The following is a 21,166-nucleotide window of genomic DNA, read 5'->3' as shown; positions in this document are numbered from 1 at the left end:
TTTCCTTTCATTGGAAAATGCAAAGCATTACTCTCCATTTTATATTAAACCAGTATCATATCTACATAATCTCAGAGTCTACTATGCACAGTTGGAAATGTAGGGAAATAGTCAAATATACCCACAATATAGAGAGACCATTGGTCATGCAGTGCCCTAATAGCATTCAAATGAATGTACCAACCTCACTACTTAAGTGCCAGTGCCATGCTCACCTAGCCATGGCTGTAGCTCTCAAGAACTTTTTGAATTCACTTGAAAAGTGTCATTTCTCAACTAACTGCATTTTTATAGCCAGCTAGTGATCTGTTAATTAGAACTGAAAACAAAACAGAATGGGGCTGCAAAACCATTACTATGGAAACCATGGCAGGTGTGCAGCCCAAGGTATTGTAAAGGTGGTGTGTACACAGGTTTCGAAAGGGCACAGCAAAATAAATCTTACCAACTGAGTGCACAAAACACTTCCTGCACAGAACAGGAGACCTAGATGAGATCATCCAGAATGTATGAGATGGTCAAGGGACAGTGAGAAGAAGTCTTCAAGAACTGGGGGCAGGGTAAGGGCTTTGATGGCATGAAAGGAAAACTAGCAGTGCACTGCTTTTGCAGGCAGTATTCCTTTGTGCAATAAATGTGCAGTCCCACTGTTCTGTTGGAATGGATTCAAATGTATTTATATAATGTAGCTATTAATTTTAAAGAATAATAATAAAACCCAATTTTCCCCAAATTTGTAGTCCTGCAACAAAACCCTGCCCCCAGGCTTGCAGTATAAATCTCAACTCTAAGAACTGTGCTCAGGCTGAATCATGCTAGGGAATATTGAAGCAATCCAATGAAGAGCATGTTACAGAGGTATGGTTGATGGACATGCATGTCTGCCATGAAGTTCTCAGCATCTCTGATTTTCAGATCTGTTTATGCAGAAAATGCTAGCGACTCCGCTTAACATGATATTTCTTTCTTCTCCTACATGGCATCGCAGACCTGGAATTCCTCTATGTGCATCTGCACACAAAATCTCACTGTGTCCTGGAACCTATAAACTGTGTAGAGGTAAATGGGTTTTTTAAACTCAACGTATTCATTTTAAAACAGTCCAATGCATAGAGGGTGGGCAGTAAATTAGCATTCAAAATGGAATTAACAGTCCAACGTATGGATGGTGGGCAGTAAATTAGCATGCAAAATAGTGGAGATGTTTTTAACAGATTAAAAGAATAACAAGCTTCATTTCTGGTTACCAAATGGATGAGAACCAGAAACCAAGCTGGTTATTATTTTAATGTTAAAAACATCTCTGTTATTTTGCATGCTAATTTACTGCCAACCCTCTATAAGTTGGACTGTTAATTCCATTTTGTTCCTTTGTCTGATGAAGTGTGTGTGCACAGAAAAGCTCACACCTTGAATTAAACCTTGTTGGTCTTAAAGGTGCCACTGGACTCTAACTTTGAGTTGTTATTAGAGTTACACATAACCTCACTTTTTGTGGTTGGTTCCACCTATCGTGGAAGCCATTTTGTGGCTGGCTCTGCCTCCTGTGGCAGTCATTGAGTGGATGCACCCAACATCTTGTGTCAGAATTCTGAAGATGTCTGCAGGCTCAAAAAGGCTGGGGATCCCCTGAGCTATTCAATGCAGGGAATCCAAAATTGGATAGAGCTGAGCTGAGGTATTGCTGCTGAGTGATCTGTCCTTGGTGCTGAAGTCTTTCAGTGGGCATGCACACAAAAGTTTATACCTTGAATAAAACTTAGTTGGTTTTAAAGGGGACACTGGGCTCACACTTTGTTCCTTTCTGATTGATTAACTCACTTGATTAGTTGCACATTCCTGCTCCAGTTTGATGTAGTGGTTAAGTGCACGGACTCTTATCTGGGAGAACCGGGTTTGATTCCCCACTCCTCCACTTGCAGCTGCTGGAATGGCCCTGGATCGGCCATATCTCTCATAGGAGTTGTCCTTGAAATGGCAGCTGCTGTAAGAGCTCTCAGCCCCACATATCTTACAGGGTGTCTGTTGCGTGGGCGGGGGGAAGGTAAAGGAGATTGTGACCACTCTGAGACTCTGATTCAGAGAGAAGGGTGGAGTATAAATCCAATATCATCACCATCACCTCCTCCTTCTTCTGTCTTTCAGAATGGTGCATTCTTTTACTCCTCTACCTAGCAAGTTCAGTCTTCTGAGCTATGTTTCCATGGGTGTTGGCAATGAACAGAAAAAAAAAACCCTTGCTACATGAAGTGGGGGCAAGGTTAAATTCCACTTTACTTCGTTCTTTGCAACCCATCAACTCAAGGCAGTATGGTTACGCTTAAAGGGATTTAATTCCATTCAAGTTAAAAGAGCTATAAAAGTGAAATGATAGCAATAACATGGAAGATCTCAAACTACCTGGAACGTTGCTTGCCAAGCCATTGCATGTTTGTTTTCTTAAACCTTGCCTTTTAGCTCTTAAGTGCCCACATCAATAGTAGCTAATTACATAATCAATGTAATTCAAGATCATCACAATAAATCAGATAAAGCCAGACCAACAACATATACCTGAAAAGAGTTATAACATCTTTAGTATACCATTCAAATATGTTCCAAAAATAAAATTACTGGAACCACCAACCAGTAAGAAACACTGACCATGCATGGCAGGCCTCCTTCAGAGAAGGCATGGCAAACAATCAGCCAATTACAACATATTATTTCCACTGGATTCTTATGGAATGAACAATTATTGCCCTCTGGTTATAGGATTGAGACCAAACAGCAATTACTTAATTTGAAAGCTCTCGAGGTTGAAGGAAATTTGAAGCAGGGAAGAAATTGCAAAGTTGAAGAATAGAACTTGCATCTGCTTCAACTGCCATCCCTCATTTTTTGGAGTTTTTAAAAATAGATCTAAATCTTTATACTTTGCTTTCCTTCCCAGCAGGGGTGGAATTCTAGCAGCAGCTTCTTTGCATATTAGGCTGCACACCCCTGATGTAAACATAATTTTATTAAGTTTTCCAAGTAACTATAATGCAGAATTTTAGAGTATCACAGCCTTAATTACATACAGTGTTGTGCTGATTCACATATAAGGTACACTCAGAAAGCAAAGGGAAAAACAATCTCAATAATATTATTTCTAGCATATAAAGAATATTTGAACTTTTTCATGGATGTTCTAGTACTTATGCAGTCTCTCATAAAACATTAAACTTAACATTGTTAACCATCTTATTACTACCATAGCTGTAATGAATTTACCATTTCAGGGATCTCTTTTTGAAGAACAAGGTATTCCAGAATCAGGTACCAAATAGTATAGAAGTCAGAGTTCTCCAGTTCTATACCTGTTTTTGTCAGGTCTGTTAGTTTGTCCATAATATAGAGGTACCAGAGTTTTGCATGCCAGTGAGTCAGGTTTGGAGCAAATGTTTGTTTCCATTGTGCTGCTATGGTTATTTTAGCCACAAATGTTAATAAAGCAATTCTATTGGACATTACTGGAGTCAGGTGTAGATGATCTCTATAATTTAACGGAATAGTTTCTGGCGACAAGGGTACATTTATGCCAGTAATGAGTTTTATCTTATCAACTACATTCAACCAATATGAATAAATTTTAGGGCACCATAACCAGCAGTGTGTATATGTTCCCTGCTGTGAGCATTTTTTCCAACATAGTGGCAAGAGATCTCTTGTGCTGTAAGACAGCTGTTTAGGTGTGCAATACCAGAGGGTAGATAGTTTAAACGTAAGGGTCTTAATTATTGTTATGTTTGTTGTGTTCTCTAATGATTTCTAAATACTATCCCAGTGCTCTTGAGTAAATATAATGGAACATTCTTTTTGCCATCTTTTTTGGTATGCTATATTGGCATTTTGGTTTTTTTTAATTTATTAGTTTGTATATTTTTGAAACAATACCTCTAGATTGAGTTTCACTAAGGTTCAGTATCATCTCAAGTTCAGATAAAGACTGTTTCATGATTTAAGAACATAAGAACATAAGAGAAGCCATGTTGGATCAGGCCAATGGCCCATCCAGTCCAACACTTTGTGTCACACAGTGGCCAATATAAATACACACACACACACATATATATACACACTGTGGCTAATAGCCACTGATGGGCCTCTGCTCCATATTTTTATCTAACCCCCTCTTGAAGCTGTCTATGCTTGTAGCTGCCACCACCTCCTGTGGCAGTGAATTCCACATGTTAATCGCCCTTTGGGTGAAGAAGTACTTCCTTTTATCTGTTTTAACCTGACTGCTCAGCAATTTCATCGAATGCCCACGAGTTCTTGTATTGTGAGAAAGGGAGAAAAGTACTTCTTTCTCTACTTTCTCCATCCCACGCATTATCTGGTAAACCTCTATCATGTCACCCCGCAGTCGACGTTTCTCTAAGCTAAAGAGCTGCAAGCGTTTTAACCTGCTGTGAGCATTTTTTCCAACATAGTGGCAAGAGATCTCTTGTGCTGTAAGATAGCTGTTTAGGTGTGCAATACCAGAAGGTAGATAGTTTAAACGTAAGGGTCTTAATTATTGTTATTTCTGCAAGTTTAATTGAGTAGCAAAGATGTGTCATTTGGAGATATTGAAACCATGGTAATTTCCAGTTTATTTTTGTTTATAAATCTTTCTTTTCTAATATTGTATACTTGTTTTTTACCATTAGGTCCATTAGTCTCGTTATGCCAGTGTCATGCCAAAATGTATATTCTATTACATTCTGTCTTGGAGGGTACCACTTTTGTCCAGTAAAATATGAAAGTCTTGAAATGGCAGGTAAGCAAAGCTTACATACAATGTCCCATTCTTTCAATATAGGTTGTAAGTAAGGTATTAATTTTAATGTGTTTGGTCTTTTTTATTTTTTGTGTTTCTTTTTTATTATGTCATCTGCTAATCAATTTCTATTCAATGACCATTGAAATTGTGCTGTCGTTTGTTCTTTCTGCATGCTACAACTTACCCAAGCATGATCTGTCAATTGTTTAATTCCTATTTCTGCAGCTGTTATGCATTCTAAATATTCTAATATTTTCTAATATTTCTCCACACCAGAGGGCACAAACCCAGACGCACGTCTCGCCAGAAAGCACCCTCTAGCCGAGTCTCTCGGCAGTTTGCATTCTCCACCCAGGTCTTCAAACCCCAAGGTTGATCATGTCAGGCCCCAAATTCCCCAAAAGGGGGATGCTTCACAGTCCTCCCCTGGCCGCATAGTGCACTAAACCCCAAAAAACCTGCCACTAAAGTGACCGCCTATTTAACAGCACCTCCCGATAGCCAAATCCTCAATCCACTGCAATGCTATGTAGGGTAGGCGAAAAACACAACCTGGTCAGCGCCAATCAGCCAGGGTGTGAAAAAATTCCTACCTGGCTCCTCCAAAGAAGAAACCAGCAAAGTGCCTACATAACATACAGGACAGGTGGGAGGGGCCAATCGTTGCTCACCCGACGCAGACTGAGGAGAGCACAGGTCTGGCTGCTACTCAGCCAGACCATGCCTCCTAGCCTGCGTGCCCAAACGGGCGCCCCCTGACTCTCCCCATACAGGGAGGCAAACTCGTGCTTTTGGCAGCCTAGCAGCTACGCTGCAGGCTGCAAGCACATGATTAGTTTGAAAAGGTTAGAGTATATTCTTGCTTTTTAAATTTTGTTGTTAATGACTCTCACACTAAGAGTGAAAACTTTAAAATGGTTAGTCATATATTTGGTGTTCCTGGGTATCCAATTCTGCAAAATTTTCACTTATAGCACAATCCGGGGGGGGGGGGGCAGGCGGAAAGTATTTTGGGAGCAGATGAGCCGCTACGTGGGAGCAGAAAGGGTTTGCGCCGACATATGACCGGCGCAGTCACAGTGGAGGGGAATTATGTGGGCGGGGGGCTGCCCAAGCGCCACTCCACCTGAGGGCAACAGCGCCTGAGGGCTGCGTCCGAGTGTGGGTGGAAGTGAGGCAGAGTGCGGCATTCAGGTGGAGGAGGGGGTGGAATTAGGGGCGCGGCCAGGCTTAAGTGGTTTCCTGAGCAGTGGCTTCCATGACACGCCCCCCCCCCGAGAGGTGCAATGTTATGCCTGCAAAAACAGCGGTGTGTCCCATAGGCACTTGTTGAAACCAAAAACAAAGGTTGTCTCCGCCACTGCGGAAGCTCACAAACCCGTTAGGGAGTGACATGATTGCCTTGCCAATCCCCTCACACCACGGGCTGACGAGCCCCCTCCCTAGCACCCAATTGCGGTCTCCCCCCTCCTTCCACTCTGGCCTCGCGCAACTCAGTTGTTAGGGAGAGGAGCGCGTGGTGGGAAGTTCTACTGATGAGCTCCTGGCCATACAGACTTAGAGTGAGGGACAGGCAGGCACGTTGGTGATGGGTTTTGCACTGGGTGGTTGCTTTGACAGTATCTTTGACTTGCGAGGGGGAGAGAGAGGTCTCTCCCCTGGGGCTAACTGCTCTTGTTTCCAGGTCTCCACAGGGTCCGGGCTCCCGGAGGCTCTGCATGCGAGTGAGGACTGTCGCCCATGGATGGGTAAGTTCCACTGTCCCCCCCCCAGCCTCTCCCTCCCCTCGGTCTTGACCGCTTGGTGTGCAAGCGTCTCTGGCACTTGAACCAGGCAGTGGGCTCCACTGTCCCCCCACTCCCTCAGCTGTTTTTACCCGCCGCTCTGGATGGAACCCCAACCACGGTGAGACTGCCCAGCGCGTGTCAGGGAGACTGTTGCACTCTGTTCCGGAAAAATAAAGTCTGAGCTGTGCCCTCTGTTGTCTCTCCTGCTTGGCATCTGCTGCACGTTCCCTGGGCAATCCTTCCCTTCTGTCAGTGGCCTTTCCAAGCGAATGCCTGGAAAGGTGGGAAGTCTTGGTTTGGGGGGGAAACATTCTATGAGCTGCCACACTTCCCCACGCATGGATGAACAGGGGAGGGGGACTGCCATCCCTCAGCCTGCCCGGGCTGACAGCCTACCCGACCCCACAGGGCTGTTGTGCGCAGGGCACTAAGGGGGGGGGTGATGAAGTGGACTCAGAGTTCTGCAGCTGATGCACTCGGAATCTGAGTTCTGCGGTCCCCAGGGGAGGTGTTACATGCACATGGCAGGGGTGTCAGGGCAACACAGGGGGTCTCTGGGTGGGGGGGTGTCTGCTGCTGGGCTGCTCACTCCCAGATACACATTCCAGTCACTGCCTGACAGCGAACTCCTGCACTTGGTACTTCCTGCTTGTCTGCCTGCCATTGGCAGAGTCTCTGACAGTGGGAGGGTGTGAGGGGATTGACGGCTTCTCCATGCGGGCCTGTCTCGCCCCCACCCCTGCCTCACCACTAAGCCAGACTTCTCGTGTGCGCATGCCCAGCCTCACTCCTGTTCCCTCCCCGTGTTGGTGGGGCATCTCTCCTTTGCCTTTGATGGTCTGCTCATCATTGGCTCTGTTCTCTGTTTGGGGGCGGGTTGGGGATGGCTATCAGCCTCTCTGGGGCTGCCTCTCCCCATCCCTGACTGTCATGAGCCGCGATGCGTGGGCCAGGACTGGCCAATGGGGGGGGGTGGGCTGACCGTCCTCACCGGCTGCCTCCGCCTCCCTTGCATGCCTATGCCAGCAGCGTTGCCATGGCGACCATCTCCCTTACGGCAAGCTACGTCTCTCCCCTTTCCACGCTCCAGCATGCCGAAGTCCTCAGGAAGTCTACTAGCGATGCAGCATCTATGCCACGGCCAGCCACCACTTATGTCTGGATTGGGCTGCTCGTATGCAATATTCTAACTTTTGTATTTTTCTGAACTTCAGCTATTTTTATTTCCCCCCTATTTCTGTAAGTGTAACTATAGTGATACTATATATCGATCACAAAATAACAAACTCTTATATTTCTACTCTATTAAATTACTTACTATTAACTACATTATGCCAATAAATTTATCAACTATGCCTTATCTATTTTTTAAACTATCTACTTCTGACCTACACTAACTAGATTCCTTAGAATTTATTTTAAACTACTTTTCTTACTATCAAAAATATTTTAAAACTACTACTAATATTTTTTTTTTAAAATTAAATTTTTAACAATAGAATTTACAGTTCCTTATGGCCCCTGTCACTAAAAGCAGGAGAGTATACTAAAAAATACTGTCAACCTTAGGAACACTTTACATAAAGGCAATAACTCAGGTAATTCAAGTAAATTCAGTATCATTCAAAGCCCACCCCACCCCACCCCACCCCGCAGCCAGCCTTTAAAATTACATTCTTATTCTTATTCTGACAAAATCTTATAGCAATTTGTAAGTTTAGGTATTGTCTTTAGATGAAAGAATCAGCATTTTGCTGGATTTTCCTTTCGGTGATGCAGCTGTATAGTGCAGTTTTCTTTCAGTTGAGGATCTTTGTGTTTCTGTTGGAGTTTTCAGTCCCAGCCTTTGTAGAAGCTTTGCTCCTGTGTCCGTGTCTTTTGCTTGAAGTTGCTGATTTTTAAAGATTACTTGAAGTGTCGCTGGACTAGACCATTTATACCTTTGATGAGCAGTTTGAAGTTGCTGTGTTATTGGCTTTAGTTTACGTCATGTATTTATAGCATCAGGTGGAAGATCAGGAAAGATTTCTGGTTTTTTCCATTGTAATTGAGAAAGTTCTTTTGTCTTGCTTCCTTAAGATATCTTGTTTTGTTCTGGGGTCCAAGAAAGTTACTATGATGTCTCTAGGACCTTTATGTTTCATATTACATGGTGAGCCCAATCTGAAAGCTTTTGTTATGAGGAGATCTGCTTCTGCATCTAGGCCGAGCTCTCTCTGCAGCCATGTTGAAATGAATGTTCTGAGGTCTTCTTGTTCTGGTAATTTCTCTGGAAATCCACGTAGTTTAATATTATTTTGTCTGACTTCCAATTCTAGTGAAAGAATTTTTGTAGCCATTAACTCAGTTTCTTTCTGGAGGGCCTGGTTTTTTTCTTATAGTGCTTCTGTTAAAGTAAAGGCCATTTCAGTCTTTTTTTGAGTGGCAGTCAATGCTTCAGTGATCTCAGCCAGTTGATTTTGCATAGGTGAGAGTATAGCTGAAATTTTATTTAAGAAGGCTTTGTTCTAGAGCAGACAAATCCACCTTTGTTAACTGTGTCGTCTGATCCATCATTGGCCATGTTTGCTGCTACCTGAGGCCCACCCAACAATTTTTCTCTGTTTTTTTTTTATTTAAAAAAATACTTGCTTACCGGGCGGGATTTCTTGCCATCTTTTCTTGGTTGGTTTATTGCAGTGCTAGATTTATGGTTTTTCCCCCATAAGAGGATGGTTTTTGTGTTTTTTAGAGGCTTTATCAAGTGGTGGGGGAGAGAGCAGTCTAATTATGCGTCCATCTTTGTCTCCCACAATGCCACCCTCCCTACAATGCACTTTTTTGTAAGCTCTTGGAAGTTGGCTACAACAGGGGTGTGTGGCCCAATATGCAAAGGAGCTCCTGCTAGAATTTCACTCCTGCTCCCCAGTGAAGACCCAAAACAGCTCACAGCATCATTCTGCCATTCCCTATTGTATCATCACAACAAGCAGATAGATTGAGAGGTAGTTCAGGCTGAGAGAGAGTAAGTGGCCCAAAGTCACCCAATAACCTCCCATGATTGAATGCTGAGCTAAACTCAAGTCTCTCAAATCCTAGTCTGGCATTCTAACTGTTATATTGTACTGGCTCCCTAAAGTTGGATGAAAACAAATCCTTTTAAAAATTAATATTACCTAATTTAAGGCACACTGTATATCTAGAAGCAGGATCTTGAAACAGGAACAGAACTTGCCAGCAATAATATGAACCAATGTTTAGTTATATAATTGGAACAACCAATCATTTAATAAATTTTACTAAGACTTTGCACTTTAAAAAATATCCTCTGCACCTGCATCTGTAATAATATAATTGAAGTCTCGAAAGTGGGAAAATATGGAATACATACATATGTAGTAAGTGGGAATGAAAAAACCCAATAAAAATTAAAATGTTTCTATCATGCTATCTTGCCTGCCAGTTATGATCTGCCTCTCAAGCCCTGCTCTCTGTGCCTCTGCCTTCAGAGGTGAGGTAAGGCAACTGTAGAGACGGGGCATTTTCTGTGATGGCCCCTTGCCTTTGGAATGCCTTCCCCCTTGAAGCTCTCCTAATGCCTAGTTTACTTTCTTTTAGGTTTCAGGCCAAAACATATATCTTTTACCTAGTCTTTTAGAATAAAGATAGAGTCCAGTGGCACATTTAAGACTAACAAAGTTTTATTCAAAGTATATTTTGAATAAAACTTCATTGGTCTTAAAGGTACCACTGGATTCTAACTTTATTCTGTTGCTTTAGGCCAACACAGCTACCCAACTGGGTCTACCTAGGCTTTTAATGAGGGTTTTTCTCTTACCAAGCTTTTTGATGGTCTGTTTCTTTTCTATGGACAGGTTTGATGCTGTTTGTCTCTAATGACTAAAGAGGTGACACAGAATATCTGAAATAAATACAAAAAAAATGTCCAGTTTGTTTACATTCTAGTTCCTTTATTTATTTTGAAGCTCTTTTCAAGTATTTGAAGGGCTCTTATATGGAAGAAGTCAAAGACTTCTGTTGTTGTAGAGGGCAAGATTAAAGTGCATAGGATATGAAGGCAGGTTTCAGTTGAACACTGGGAGAAACTTCCTAATGTGGCAGTGGCTGACAAGGGAACTCCTTACAAATTAGTAGACTCACTCTTGTCGGATATCTTCAAGCAGAGATTGGAACAGCTGTCTATAAAAGATGCTCTGACTTTTTGGAATGAGCTTGGAAATGCACTATGGGTCAGTTCTACAACGGTCAGATTTGCATTTAGATAAAACAGCTAAAATTTAAACCAACCTTTTTGTTGTTTTGAGTCATCTCATAATCATAGAATCACAGAGTTGGAAGAGGCCATACAGGCCATAATGGATATGCATACTTGAGCAATAACCTATATTGTAAAATATCAAACGTAAAAATAAGCTCAATACAAGAAGTCACTTGACATTTGCAGACTATTCCAAAGAGGGACACTCCACAAGCATTTGTGTCCTGGTGACCCCTTTGCAACTTGATATGAAAAGGGTGTTGAAAGGAAGTTCCTTCACATTCCTATCCAGTTGGTGTCTACTGACACTACTATGCATTCTGTATTCTTTGATTACCTACCCATCAAAAGAGCATCGAAATCCATCGGGTTATGCCAGGAACTGCACAAGTCTTGCTTGGTTTTTATGTATAGAAAAGTAAAACATGCAAAGTAAAACATGTGTGAACAAAGACAGTGAGACTCTTTGATGGAGTCTCTTTGAATGTTTAAGTGAAGCAGAAAAATAGGCAGAATTTATGCTTCCTTTCACTATTGATCTGGATCTGAGAGCTAGGGCTTGAAGTAGTCAATGGACTCCTTGGAAGCAAGGGGTCAGTACAGTAGCTGGAGACCAGGACTAGTATTCTAAAGAGCATGGAGGTCGGGGCTGTGGTTTTGGTTACTGAGTACATGCAGAGAAGCATCCTACCCATACAAACTGGTTGAACCAGCAAGGCTGTTTGGCCCTGGGCTTAAATATCCTGGAAAGCAAAAGCCCCCAGCTGTTCATGGGCTTCACTAAATCCAGCTCAGTAGTTGGAATGTCGGCTGCCAGCCTAGTGCTTTGTTGTTGTTGAGCTGCCTCCTTGCTGGCCTGCTGTCTCCATCCCTCCCATCAGGTGGGAGAAGGACCTGGAGGAATGGTAGTCCAAATTCTGGCCCTCCAAGGATGGGGGCTGGCTGCCCTGGGGTTTGACATGTTCAGAGCACTAAACTCTCAGTCCAAGTCAGGCCCAGAAGGGGTCACAGCTAAATCTCCAGTTCTAGTTATATTAGCCCAGGGATGGAATTCTTGCAGGAGCTCTTTTGCATATTAGGTCACACCCATTCCATGTAGCCAATCCTCCATAGCCTTACAAAAAAGAGCCTTGTAAGCTTTTTCAGGATTGGCCACATCAGGGGTGTGTGGCCTAATATGCAAAGGAGCTCCTGTTAGAATTCCACCCCTGTATTAGCTAGTGAACTTACTCTGACTGCATTTCCAGAGAGACATAAAACACCAATTATCTTTTAGGAACTTCATATGCTGACAATAATCCCGTAATTATCATAATGTCAATATGGAGTACTGGTCTCCCATCTCCTGGAGGAGACTACAGTGGCTTTTGAAACAAATATTAGCAGAAATGAGGACCTCATACCTTTACACACTACTGCATTTGTACTGGTGACAAATCCTTGCTGGTTCTCCTTCCTGCCAAACACTGTACAGATGGTACAACAGATATTCATTGCAATTACTCTTAGATTTCATTCCCAGGTATTCAGTCTCTCATTTAGTCTGTATCCTTAGGTTTATTTCTTTGCAGCAATACTTTATTTTTAAACAGTACACATCTGTTTTAGTCATTACAATAAATAATACAGATGCATAGGGGAGTGTATTAAATGGTCTACATATTGTAGTTTGAGGCCTTTCAATACAATTGCTTCCTCATAAGTACTTTATAAATAACTCTGGACCATTAAAATGATCACAGACACATATGGAAATAAACTGCTTGTCTGAAAAAGAAAACAATTTATGTCAAGAATCAAAATCATACAGATATGCAGATATCCAACTTTTTTTGAGGGCTCCTATATAATGGATTTTGTGATGCTAGATGTTTTCATACCTGTGAGATGAAGAGTAGGCCCAAATCCTCATTTTGAAAGCTATGTAAATATATCCCGAACTATCTAGAGTTCTGCACCTGAACCATTTAATACTATATTTTCTTCATTAATAACCCACTTTTAAGAGCATAAGAAGAGCCCTGCTGGATCAGACCTATGGTTCATTGTCCAGCATCCTGTCTTACACAGTGGCCAACCAGTTCCTCTGGATAGCCAACAACACAGCAGAGGCTAAAGCCTCCCCCAATATTGCCTTCTGGCTCTGCGATTCCCAAGCAGACTCAAAGCAGCTTATGCCATTTGCCTTTCCTTCATTTTACCCTCACAACAAATCTGTGAGGTAGGTTAAGGCTGAGTGTGGGACCCCTATTCAAACTGCATTTATATTCCGTTGCTACTGGATTTTCCTGTCATTTCAGACAGACTCGTTTTAGTAACCAGCTGCTAGCAGAATTTATTTCCCTGTTCATATAAACTCAATGGCAGACTACCTTGGAAACGTCTCACCTTAAAAACAAGTCTAGCTCATTAAGACCTTTAAGATAAGAATATAGCTTTTGAAGGGGGGATCTTTTTCTTAATCAATTTTTGTTTTTTCTTGATAGTTAAAGGTACCTTTAATATCTGTTTTTTTTAAAAAAAATAACACTGGCGGGGGTCAACTATTGGGGGGAGGGGTGGGAGAAAAGTAAGATGTGGGGTAGAATGATGTTTTTTTTATCTTAAGCTTTTTATAAGTTGTAGATATAGTTCTACTACCATATGTTACTAATTAAAATTGTTTATACGTAGAAAAACAAGTCTAGCTCACCACCTAATGGTACATAATGCTAAAAAGAGCTAGAACTTCTGGCTGCCAGACAATCATAGGATCTCCTGACTATTCTACACACAATGCCATATGATAATTATTACTACTACTTGTCAGAGAGTCAGTTTGGAGTACTGGTTAGGAGCATAGACTCTAATCTGGGAGAACCAGGTTTGATTTCCCACTCCTCCACATGTACCTGCTGAATGACCTTGGGTCAGTCATAACTCTGTGAGAGCTGTTTATTCAAGAGCAGTTTCTGTCAGAGCTCTCTCAGCCCCACTTACCTCACAGGGTGTCTGTTGTGGGGAGGGGAAAGGAATGGAGATTGCAAGACGCTCTGAGACTCCAAGTGAAGGGCAGGGTATAGATTCAATCTTTTACTCTTCTTCCTCTTCCCTTGAACTGGAGCTGCCAGCGGTTGAGCTTGGGACCTTCTGCTTGCCAAGCAGATGCTCTCCCACCAAGCCACAGCCCCTCTACCTATTTCCTTCAGCCCATAGCTAAAAATGGATTACAGCTGCCTTCACTGCACTCTAAATGGATTTGCTCCTACAAGGTCCATAGTGTGAATGTGCTATGACAGCAAGGATTGTCAGGTACCTCAAGTCACTGGCCGGGGATGTAAGGTTGCCTGAATATTTGGGGGTGGAGGCTGGGGAGGACAGGAACCTCACTGGGGTACAATACCAGATAGTCCACGCTCCAAAAGTTCCATTTTCAAACAAATGTAAAAAATATAACCTCATTTGCATTGGGTTGGCAAAGTGTGGTTGAGCAGCTTTTGAGGCAAACCGCTTCCCCCATTTTCAACACCTTAGTTGTGCTTCTCAGTCACTGTGGTGTGCTGTTTAAAATGTCCATAGCACTTTCCACACACCCTTTTTTTGCCATGCGATCTTCCTTGGACTTTTATAAAAATACTCACCTTAGAGCATTTTTATAAAAGTCCAAGAAAGATGGCATGGCAAAAAAAAGGGTGCGGGAAAGGGTGTGGGGAAATCTTCCAAGAAAGTTTGCGCAGGGGGGAAATGGCACTGTTTGAACTCAGAGATGGCTCACCCCTGTATCGCTTTACTTGAAATTGGCCAACAACAAATAACACCGTTTAGAACAGTAATGTGAAAAGGCCTGTGTGACAGGCTCAGGGTCACCCAGCAAGCTTGCAGGAAGGGTGGGGATCCAAACCTGGGTTTCCCAGATCTGAGTCTGACATTGCAACCATCACACTACACAATGGCTTAATCCAAGAGTACAGACAAAGGTAAATAGTTCATGTTATATATTTGACGATCACTTCATCTGTTTTTTTTTAAATCCAGGCATTTTCTTGGGGAGAGAGGTTAAGGTGTTTTGACTGTGCTGTGCATGGTTTTAATTTGGAACTGCAGAGCGCTTTGAACCACAAGGGAAAGTTGGGGCATGAATACTTAAATAAATGTATTTATGTATATGGGCAACATTTAGCTTTTGTAGAGGTGGGATAAAAGCACCAAGGAGCTAAGATTATTGTTGCTCCCTACTGCATGTGCACAAAGTGGATAATAGACATATGCCACCATTCCATGTGGTAACACCAGAGGAGTCTAGATAAATAAATTTATCTTACGATAGATAAAGTTAGCAGTTCAGCATCAGCAAACTGAACTGTTAACCTTCATCTTGCCTACTGTTAGAGGTACTTTATGTAGCTGAAATGGCTTTAAGTTGGTACACTGTTGTACATTGTTTTTGGAAACTTTTGGAGCAAATGCTGATGAATATGTTCTATGAATGTAGACAATGAGAATGCATAAATGAGTTGGCCAATCTGTTACCCAAATTGGTAGTTTCCTATTTAATTGGGAGAATTAGCTTAAAGGAGACAAAGCAAGAGGGGGTAACTGGGACTCTCCACCACTCAAAATAAACCAGGCAGATGTTCAACCGGGAAGGATTTTTTTAATTAAAAGGGAAATTAAAGGGCAAAACACACACACATAAACACATTTAAAACACACAAGCTAGCTACGAGAAAATTGAGGAGAGAAATGTACTGTGGAATCGTAAACTCTCTTGTGCAGGAGTGGTGATAGTATTCGGGAAGTTATTAGGAAAGCTTCCCACACAAAGCGTTTGCCATGTGGAACAAGATTATTTTCAAGTAGCTATTGTAACAAACTGTCTGTGTTTATGACCAGGTCTCATTTTCCTTCATTTTTAGCAGAAGCAGTTTGCATTATCAGGCTAAATGTGAAGGTAATAATCAAGTTTTTCTCCTAATAAAAAGGCCATTATTCCTCCCACAGCAAATGAAGACAGACATTTTTATTGAAAGAAAGCACACAGATGTTCAAGCAACATCTGGTTTGGATCATCACAGGGCAGTGATGAATCCTCAGAAATGGGACAAAAATTTCCACAAATTAGTTTATCAAAATAGTATTGGCTTGGTTGAAAGGTATCATACAACCATAGTTGTTCCTTTTTAAAAGTGTGGTTAGCTTAAGAAAGCAGAATTCAGCTAGAAAAGGAAAGGTCCCCTGTGCAAGCACCAGTCATTTCCAACTCTGGGGTGACGTTGCTTTCACAATGTTTTCACGGCAGACTTTTTACGGGGCGGTTTGCCATTGCCTTCCCCAGTCATCTACACTTTCCCTCCAGCAAGCTGGGTACTCATTTGCTGAGTCAACAAGCATTTAAATCCTGGTTGGCCTTTACAAATCTTGGATTCATCACCTTGGCCTTTTCCCTATCTGAATTTGGATGATCACTAACCATAGTGGCCTGTATCCAATCACACAGGTCATATTTTCCCCTCCCAATGCAGACCCTCATTTTGCCTTAGTCCTTAGGGACTGTTGACCCCCAGGAATAAATTTCAGTAGGGTCAGTGAACTGCAGTTGGAGGGGAGAAGCAGAAAAGCTCCACTCTATAAAGTCTGTAGAGGGATAAATACACCCCGGTTAGTTTAATTAAACTGTGGTTCCTCATGATATCTGAACTCACGCCCTCTGTTTTGGGGAGAATAAGCCACGAAAATTTACATCCAAGCCAATTGAAAAGAAAAGCTTTAATTCAATAATGCAAAGTATTAGAGTTATAAATTAAGTCCAAAACAGTGTGCCTTCAGAACTCACAAAGATTTCTTCAGTGGGCCTTCTCATACACTTCTGTTTGAGTGGGACAGTCAGTTCTATTTGCCTCTAATTTCAGTTATATTTATACTTTTATCCTGAGCTGAAAGTGTGCGTCGTGACTAATAATTCTGCCAAACATTGTTTTACATGAGTTGAAAGTGTAATCATGGCTTAATAATTCTGCCAAACATTGTTCTACATGAATATCATTCATACATTATAGCAATGGCATTGCATCCTTTGAACATGAGCTTTTTTCTTGTACATATAAACAAGAGTTACTGGTAGGACTGGAAATGCTACAAGGAAGTATTTAAGTATGCACATGTTAACCCTTTATGCAGTGCAGAGATAATATGTCCATTCAACAATAGCTTTGTAGGCTCATTTCTATCACAAAGAGGGCCAAGATGAGCAGTGCATGGCTCTGGCACATCCTTTAGTAAATATAATCTGAAATGCTTTGCTGTTTAGATCCAGTGCTTCATTGCACTCAGCGCTGTGCCAAAGGTGCGGAGTGCAGGATGTGTCCCTTTGTAGGCCATCAAGAGGGATCCAGCCTCTGCATGGCAGCCCGCTTCTTGCAGTTGTTTTGCAATGTCTTCTATATTCCAGCGCCCCTCCTCTTGCGTGGCCAGCAAATGGTGAACCAGGTGAGAGTAGATGACGGTGGAGATGCAGTTTACTACCAACTTCTCATCCAAGAGCAAGGAAAGGAGTTCAGAATCACAGTTGGAATCATCAACCTACAAAAATGACAACAAAATGAAGCAGTATTACTAGAACTGCTTAATCTAATTTTAGTTTTGAAGCAGGGATGCGTGGGTGTTCTGTTGTGCTTAAGAAAGCTAAAATGGAAGAAGGAGGAGGCGATGCAGCAGAAGTTAGCACATGTTATGTTTCATACAAATGATCTGTTGCAATGCCCCTTATCAACCATTTAGTCTAGACTCACAAGTGTCTCTTATACCAGTTTGTGCTGTCTATCCAGAAATCAATTAGTTCAATATATTAGTGAGCTCTGTGCCAGAATACAACACATTCCAAACTCAGGTAATCTATTCCGGCTGTTGTGACAAGAACATTGTGTCTGTGGCAGTCAAGTGACTTCTATTGTTGAACTGTAGGGTAGAATCAACTTTGCTCCACTTTCTACTAAATCTCCTCAATCTGGGGAAGAAAACAAAAATAGGCAAAGGAATGAAAAGATGCCAGCATCAGTATTAATGTGTTACTGTTACTGAGTTTAATGGAGAGTTTCCTGACTACCACTGATGGTACACAGCCTTTCTTCCTTCATGTGAATGTGCCCAAACTAAGAATATGAACCATGGATTTCACATTTTGCCAAACTGATATTCACCATCTTGAAGGGATGACAGAGATTGTAGACATGAGGACAATGTCAACTAGGTAGTGTGCACACTGGTCCAACAATATACTTTTTTTCCTTAGAGAAAATGCACATACCAGGAGAATTATGAATAATGTGCATTATGCTCTCATTCATGAGATTGGTGGGCTCCCAGTATATGTTACTGAAACAGCTGAAAAAACCATGCATTAACAAGGTAATGTAAAATTCCCCAATGATGCCTTCAATTTGTACACAGTCCTCACAACTTCATCGGAAGATGCAGAATTCACAGTATGTACGTAGCATTCACTGGTCACATCACAAAAGTATACTGTTTATGAAAGAGACCCCGCAGGATGGTGTTGTAGTGAACACAGTCCACTTACGATCAGGAAATCCCAAATTCAAATCTCAGTTGTGCCATGAAGCTCATTGGGTAGCAAAGGACAAGTCACTATCCCTCAGCATCATTATGAAGCATGAGGGTCCATATATGCCAATTTGCAAAAAAGTTAGGATGCAAGTGGAAAGAACAAGATCTCTACTTAAATCCCATGAGTGGCTGTGCCAGCAGTGGCTCACCAATGGTCTGCTTATAGCACTAAAGTTGGCTTCGACCAAATATAGCAGATCTGCAAGTGTTCCAAACTTAAGTGATTTGTGGAGACTGTTAAAGTGCAAGAACTTTATGCCGAACTTACTGAGGTGATCAATCAAAAACAAGTATGGCATGTTATGATACGCACCCATTGAACACTTCATATAACATCAGCTGATTTGGCAAGGCACTCTTGTAGAATACCACACTGTTTTAATAGCGCAAAACACTTCATGCTTTCAGGCTCCAGATAAAAACTAATGAACAGACCATTAAAATAAACATAAAAGCCAGCCCCCACTGTAAGTGCTATATATACTCTTTTGTGAGAGCAACTTCAGCAGATTAAACACCAATTATACAGCTATGTTTGATAAGACCGAATGACTGTCCTAGGAAGTTTATTACTCTTAAAAAAAAAGGTTATCTTTGCTCCTCAGAATGTGGTCACATTCTGTAATCTGATGGCTGTCACAGCAGGAAGAATTATTAATGTGACACATCAGCCAAAGTGCCTTGGTTCCTTCCCTGGTTGTCAGAAATGGTTCAAAGGCACATGATGACTCAACAGTGAAAAGTTATTTATTTTAGAACTATAGCCTGCCCTAGCAAACCTGATCTGTGTGACTAACCACAACTGGACAGAAATAATGGGCTCCTGACCTTGAAGACATCACAATCTAAGCAATACAGGATGCGGTGGGGAATATTTAAAGGAAACCTAAAGACTGGCTGGTCTGTTTCAAAGTCCTTGATAGCAGGTCATCGTTGGTTTGTGTCAGAACCCAGACAAATGAAAGGGTTGGATCCTGCAGACCTGCTCTGCGATAGGAGGTGTTGAATTCTGGCTGAAGGAACTTCCCCACAATACAAGATACTATGAAGAGCATCTTGCAATAAATGGAAATCTTCTACTGAAGGAATGTATTTATTTAAGGCAATTTTAGTCCTCCTTTCTCCTTGGGAGAATGTTAAAACTATACCCGCAGAATGACAATTAAAATCTGCCAATACAACTTTTAAATGTTTCAAATGTTTTAAATGGTTCAATGTTTTAAATGGTTTAATGCTTAAATTTAAATGTTTTATGCTTAATTTCTATTTATGTTAGATTCCTGCGTTGTAAGCCGCCCTGAGCCACTTGTTGGGAAGGGCGGGATAGAAGTCATAAAATAAATAAATAAATAAATAAATTCAAACACTATCTCTATTAGTGGGATGGGTCTGTGGGATACAACCCCAAACCTCTATCAGCATACTCCATGATCATAAGTGATACCACCATCCACCAGTAAGGTCATCTTAAGTTTCAATTCAATATGAAAATGGATAAATGTAAGCAAATATAAAACTGTGTTGTCAGTGGGCTTTGATTCAATATGGAATGAGGACCAGTGAGATAAGCCAAGGACTTTGTAAGGGGTGGGGTAGACCAGATGGAATTTAAATCTCAGTTCATCAGCATGTCTTTCCATGTTTCCTAGCGGACAATTATTTGAAAATGGATCTATTAATTCCACTCACACAACTTATGATAAAGCAGTATAACCTAACTAGGGATTGGATCCAGCTACTGTTTTCACTCACTATCCCATCATTCCTTCTTACTACAGCAAATGACCTATATGTCTTTCATACATATATAAGTCCAATGGTATCTAGCATAGTTTTTTGGGCTGGTCAGATCATACCCCAGATCTTAAGAGTTCTTGGCTCAGTTGAGAGATTGTAAACTTTCCCTTCCTGGGCTTAGTGTCATGCATGATCATTGCCTACTCAATAAAAGTACTGGATATGAGTTCACTTTGTGATACCCAAGTAAAATGATTTCTTTCTAAATGTGGTCGGCAATGATCACACACAAATACTGAAATCTGGCAGAAGGGGTCAGGGAAAATTTATACTCTAAAGAGGAAAGGCAGAGGGAAGGACATACACAATCCCACAATGGCTGGCTCAAGGTAACTACTGTATGGTTCCACTATAAATCCAAACCAGGCCCAGATTAGAGAGGGGCAGGGGGGAGGAAGAAAATGAGTAAAGGTTGATATGAAGAGTAAAGGTTGACTTTCAGATACATCTTCATAGACTAAATAAAATCTCATCCTTCCCATGCATAAAGAATTATCCCCTTCTTCCCTTCAAATGTGCTGCCAAAATGATTTCTTCATTTAAAGGGACAAACATCAAATAGTCATGCTGGTAAGAACTAAAAAGACAGAGAAGAGATGTGATTCATACTGGATGACTATCGCTGTACTAGCCCTGTTTCCGAATTCAAGGGCTCTCCAGAAACAAAGGGGACTGTAGCCAGACAGAGGGACAGAATCCTCACTGTGGCAATTTGTATACCTTCACTCTCATCTTTCCCTCTTAGCTATTTTCCTAGTTTCTTACTCTCTCGAGTCCTTAAGAACACTAACTCCCAAAAAAGACTGCTAGTTGCAGTTCAACAAGAGAACAGCCAGAAGCTTTGTATTTTTTATTTGTTTGATCCATTCCAATTTTCTTTACCTCTTGTCAGGAGAGCCTAAACTTTAGGCCCTCAAGATTTCTCAGCACACT

General features: G+C 41.6%; 1 protein-coding gene across 2 annotated transcripts in view; it reads right to left on the bottom strand.

The window, feature by feature from the left end:
• Window positions 1–16,560: 16,560 nt before the first annotated feature.
• NBAS (NBAS subunit of NRZ tethering complex) overlaps window positions 16,561–21,166 on the bottom strand; it is a 230,899-nt gene continuing 226,293 nt past the window's right edge. For both annotated transcript variants that reach the window (XM_060233719.1, XM_060233728.1), the window contains exon 52: window positions 16,561–17,392. In XM_060233719.1, the coding sequence (XP_060089702.1) occupies window positions 17,117–17,392 (276 nt within the window). In that variant the 3' untranslated portion in view covers window positions 16,561–17,116. The remainder of the gene's footprint in view (window positions 17,393–21,166) is intronic.

Source organism: Heteronotia binoei, chromosome 1, assembly GCF_032191835.1.
Source record: "Heteronotia binoei isolate CCM8104 ecotype False Entrance Well chromosome 1, APGP_CSIRO_Hbin_v1, whole genome shotgun sequence".
Taxonomy (NCBI): domain Eukaryota; kingdom Metazoa; phylum Chordata; class Lepidosauria; order Squamata; family Gekkonidae; genus Heteronotia; species Heteronotia binoei.
Note: the sequence above shows the minus strand (reverse complement) of the source record. Positions and strands in the feature narration are given on the sequence as shown.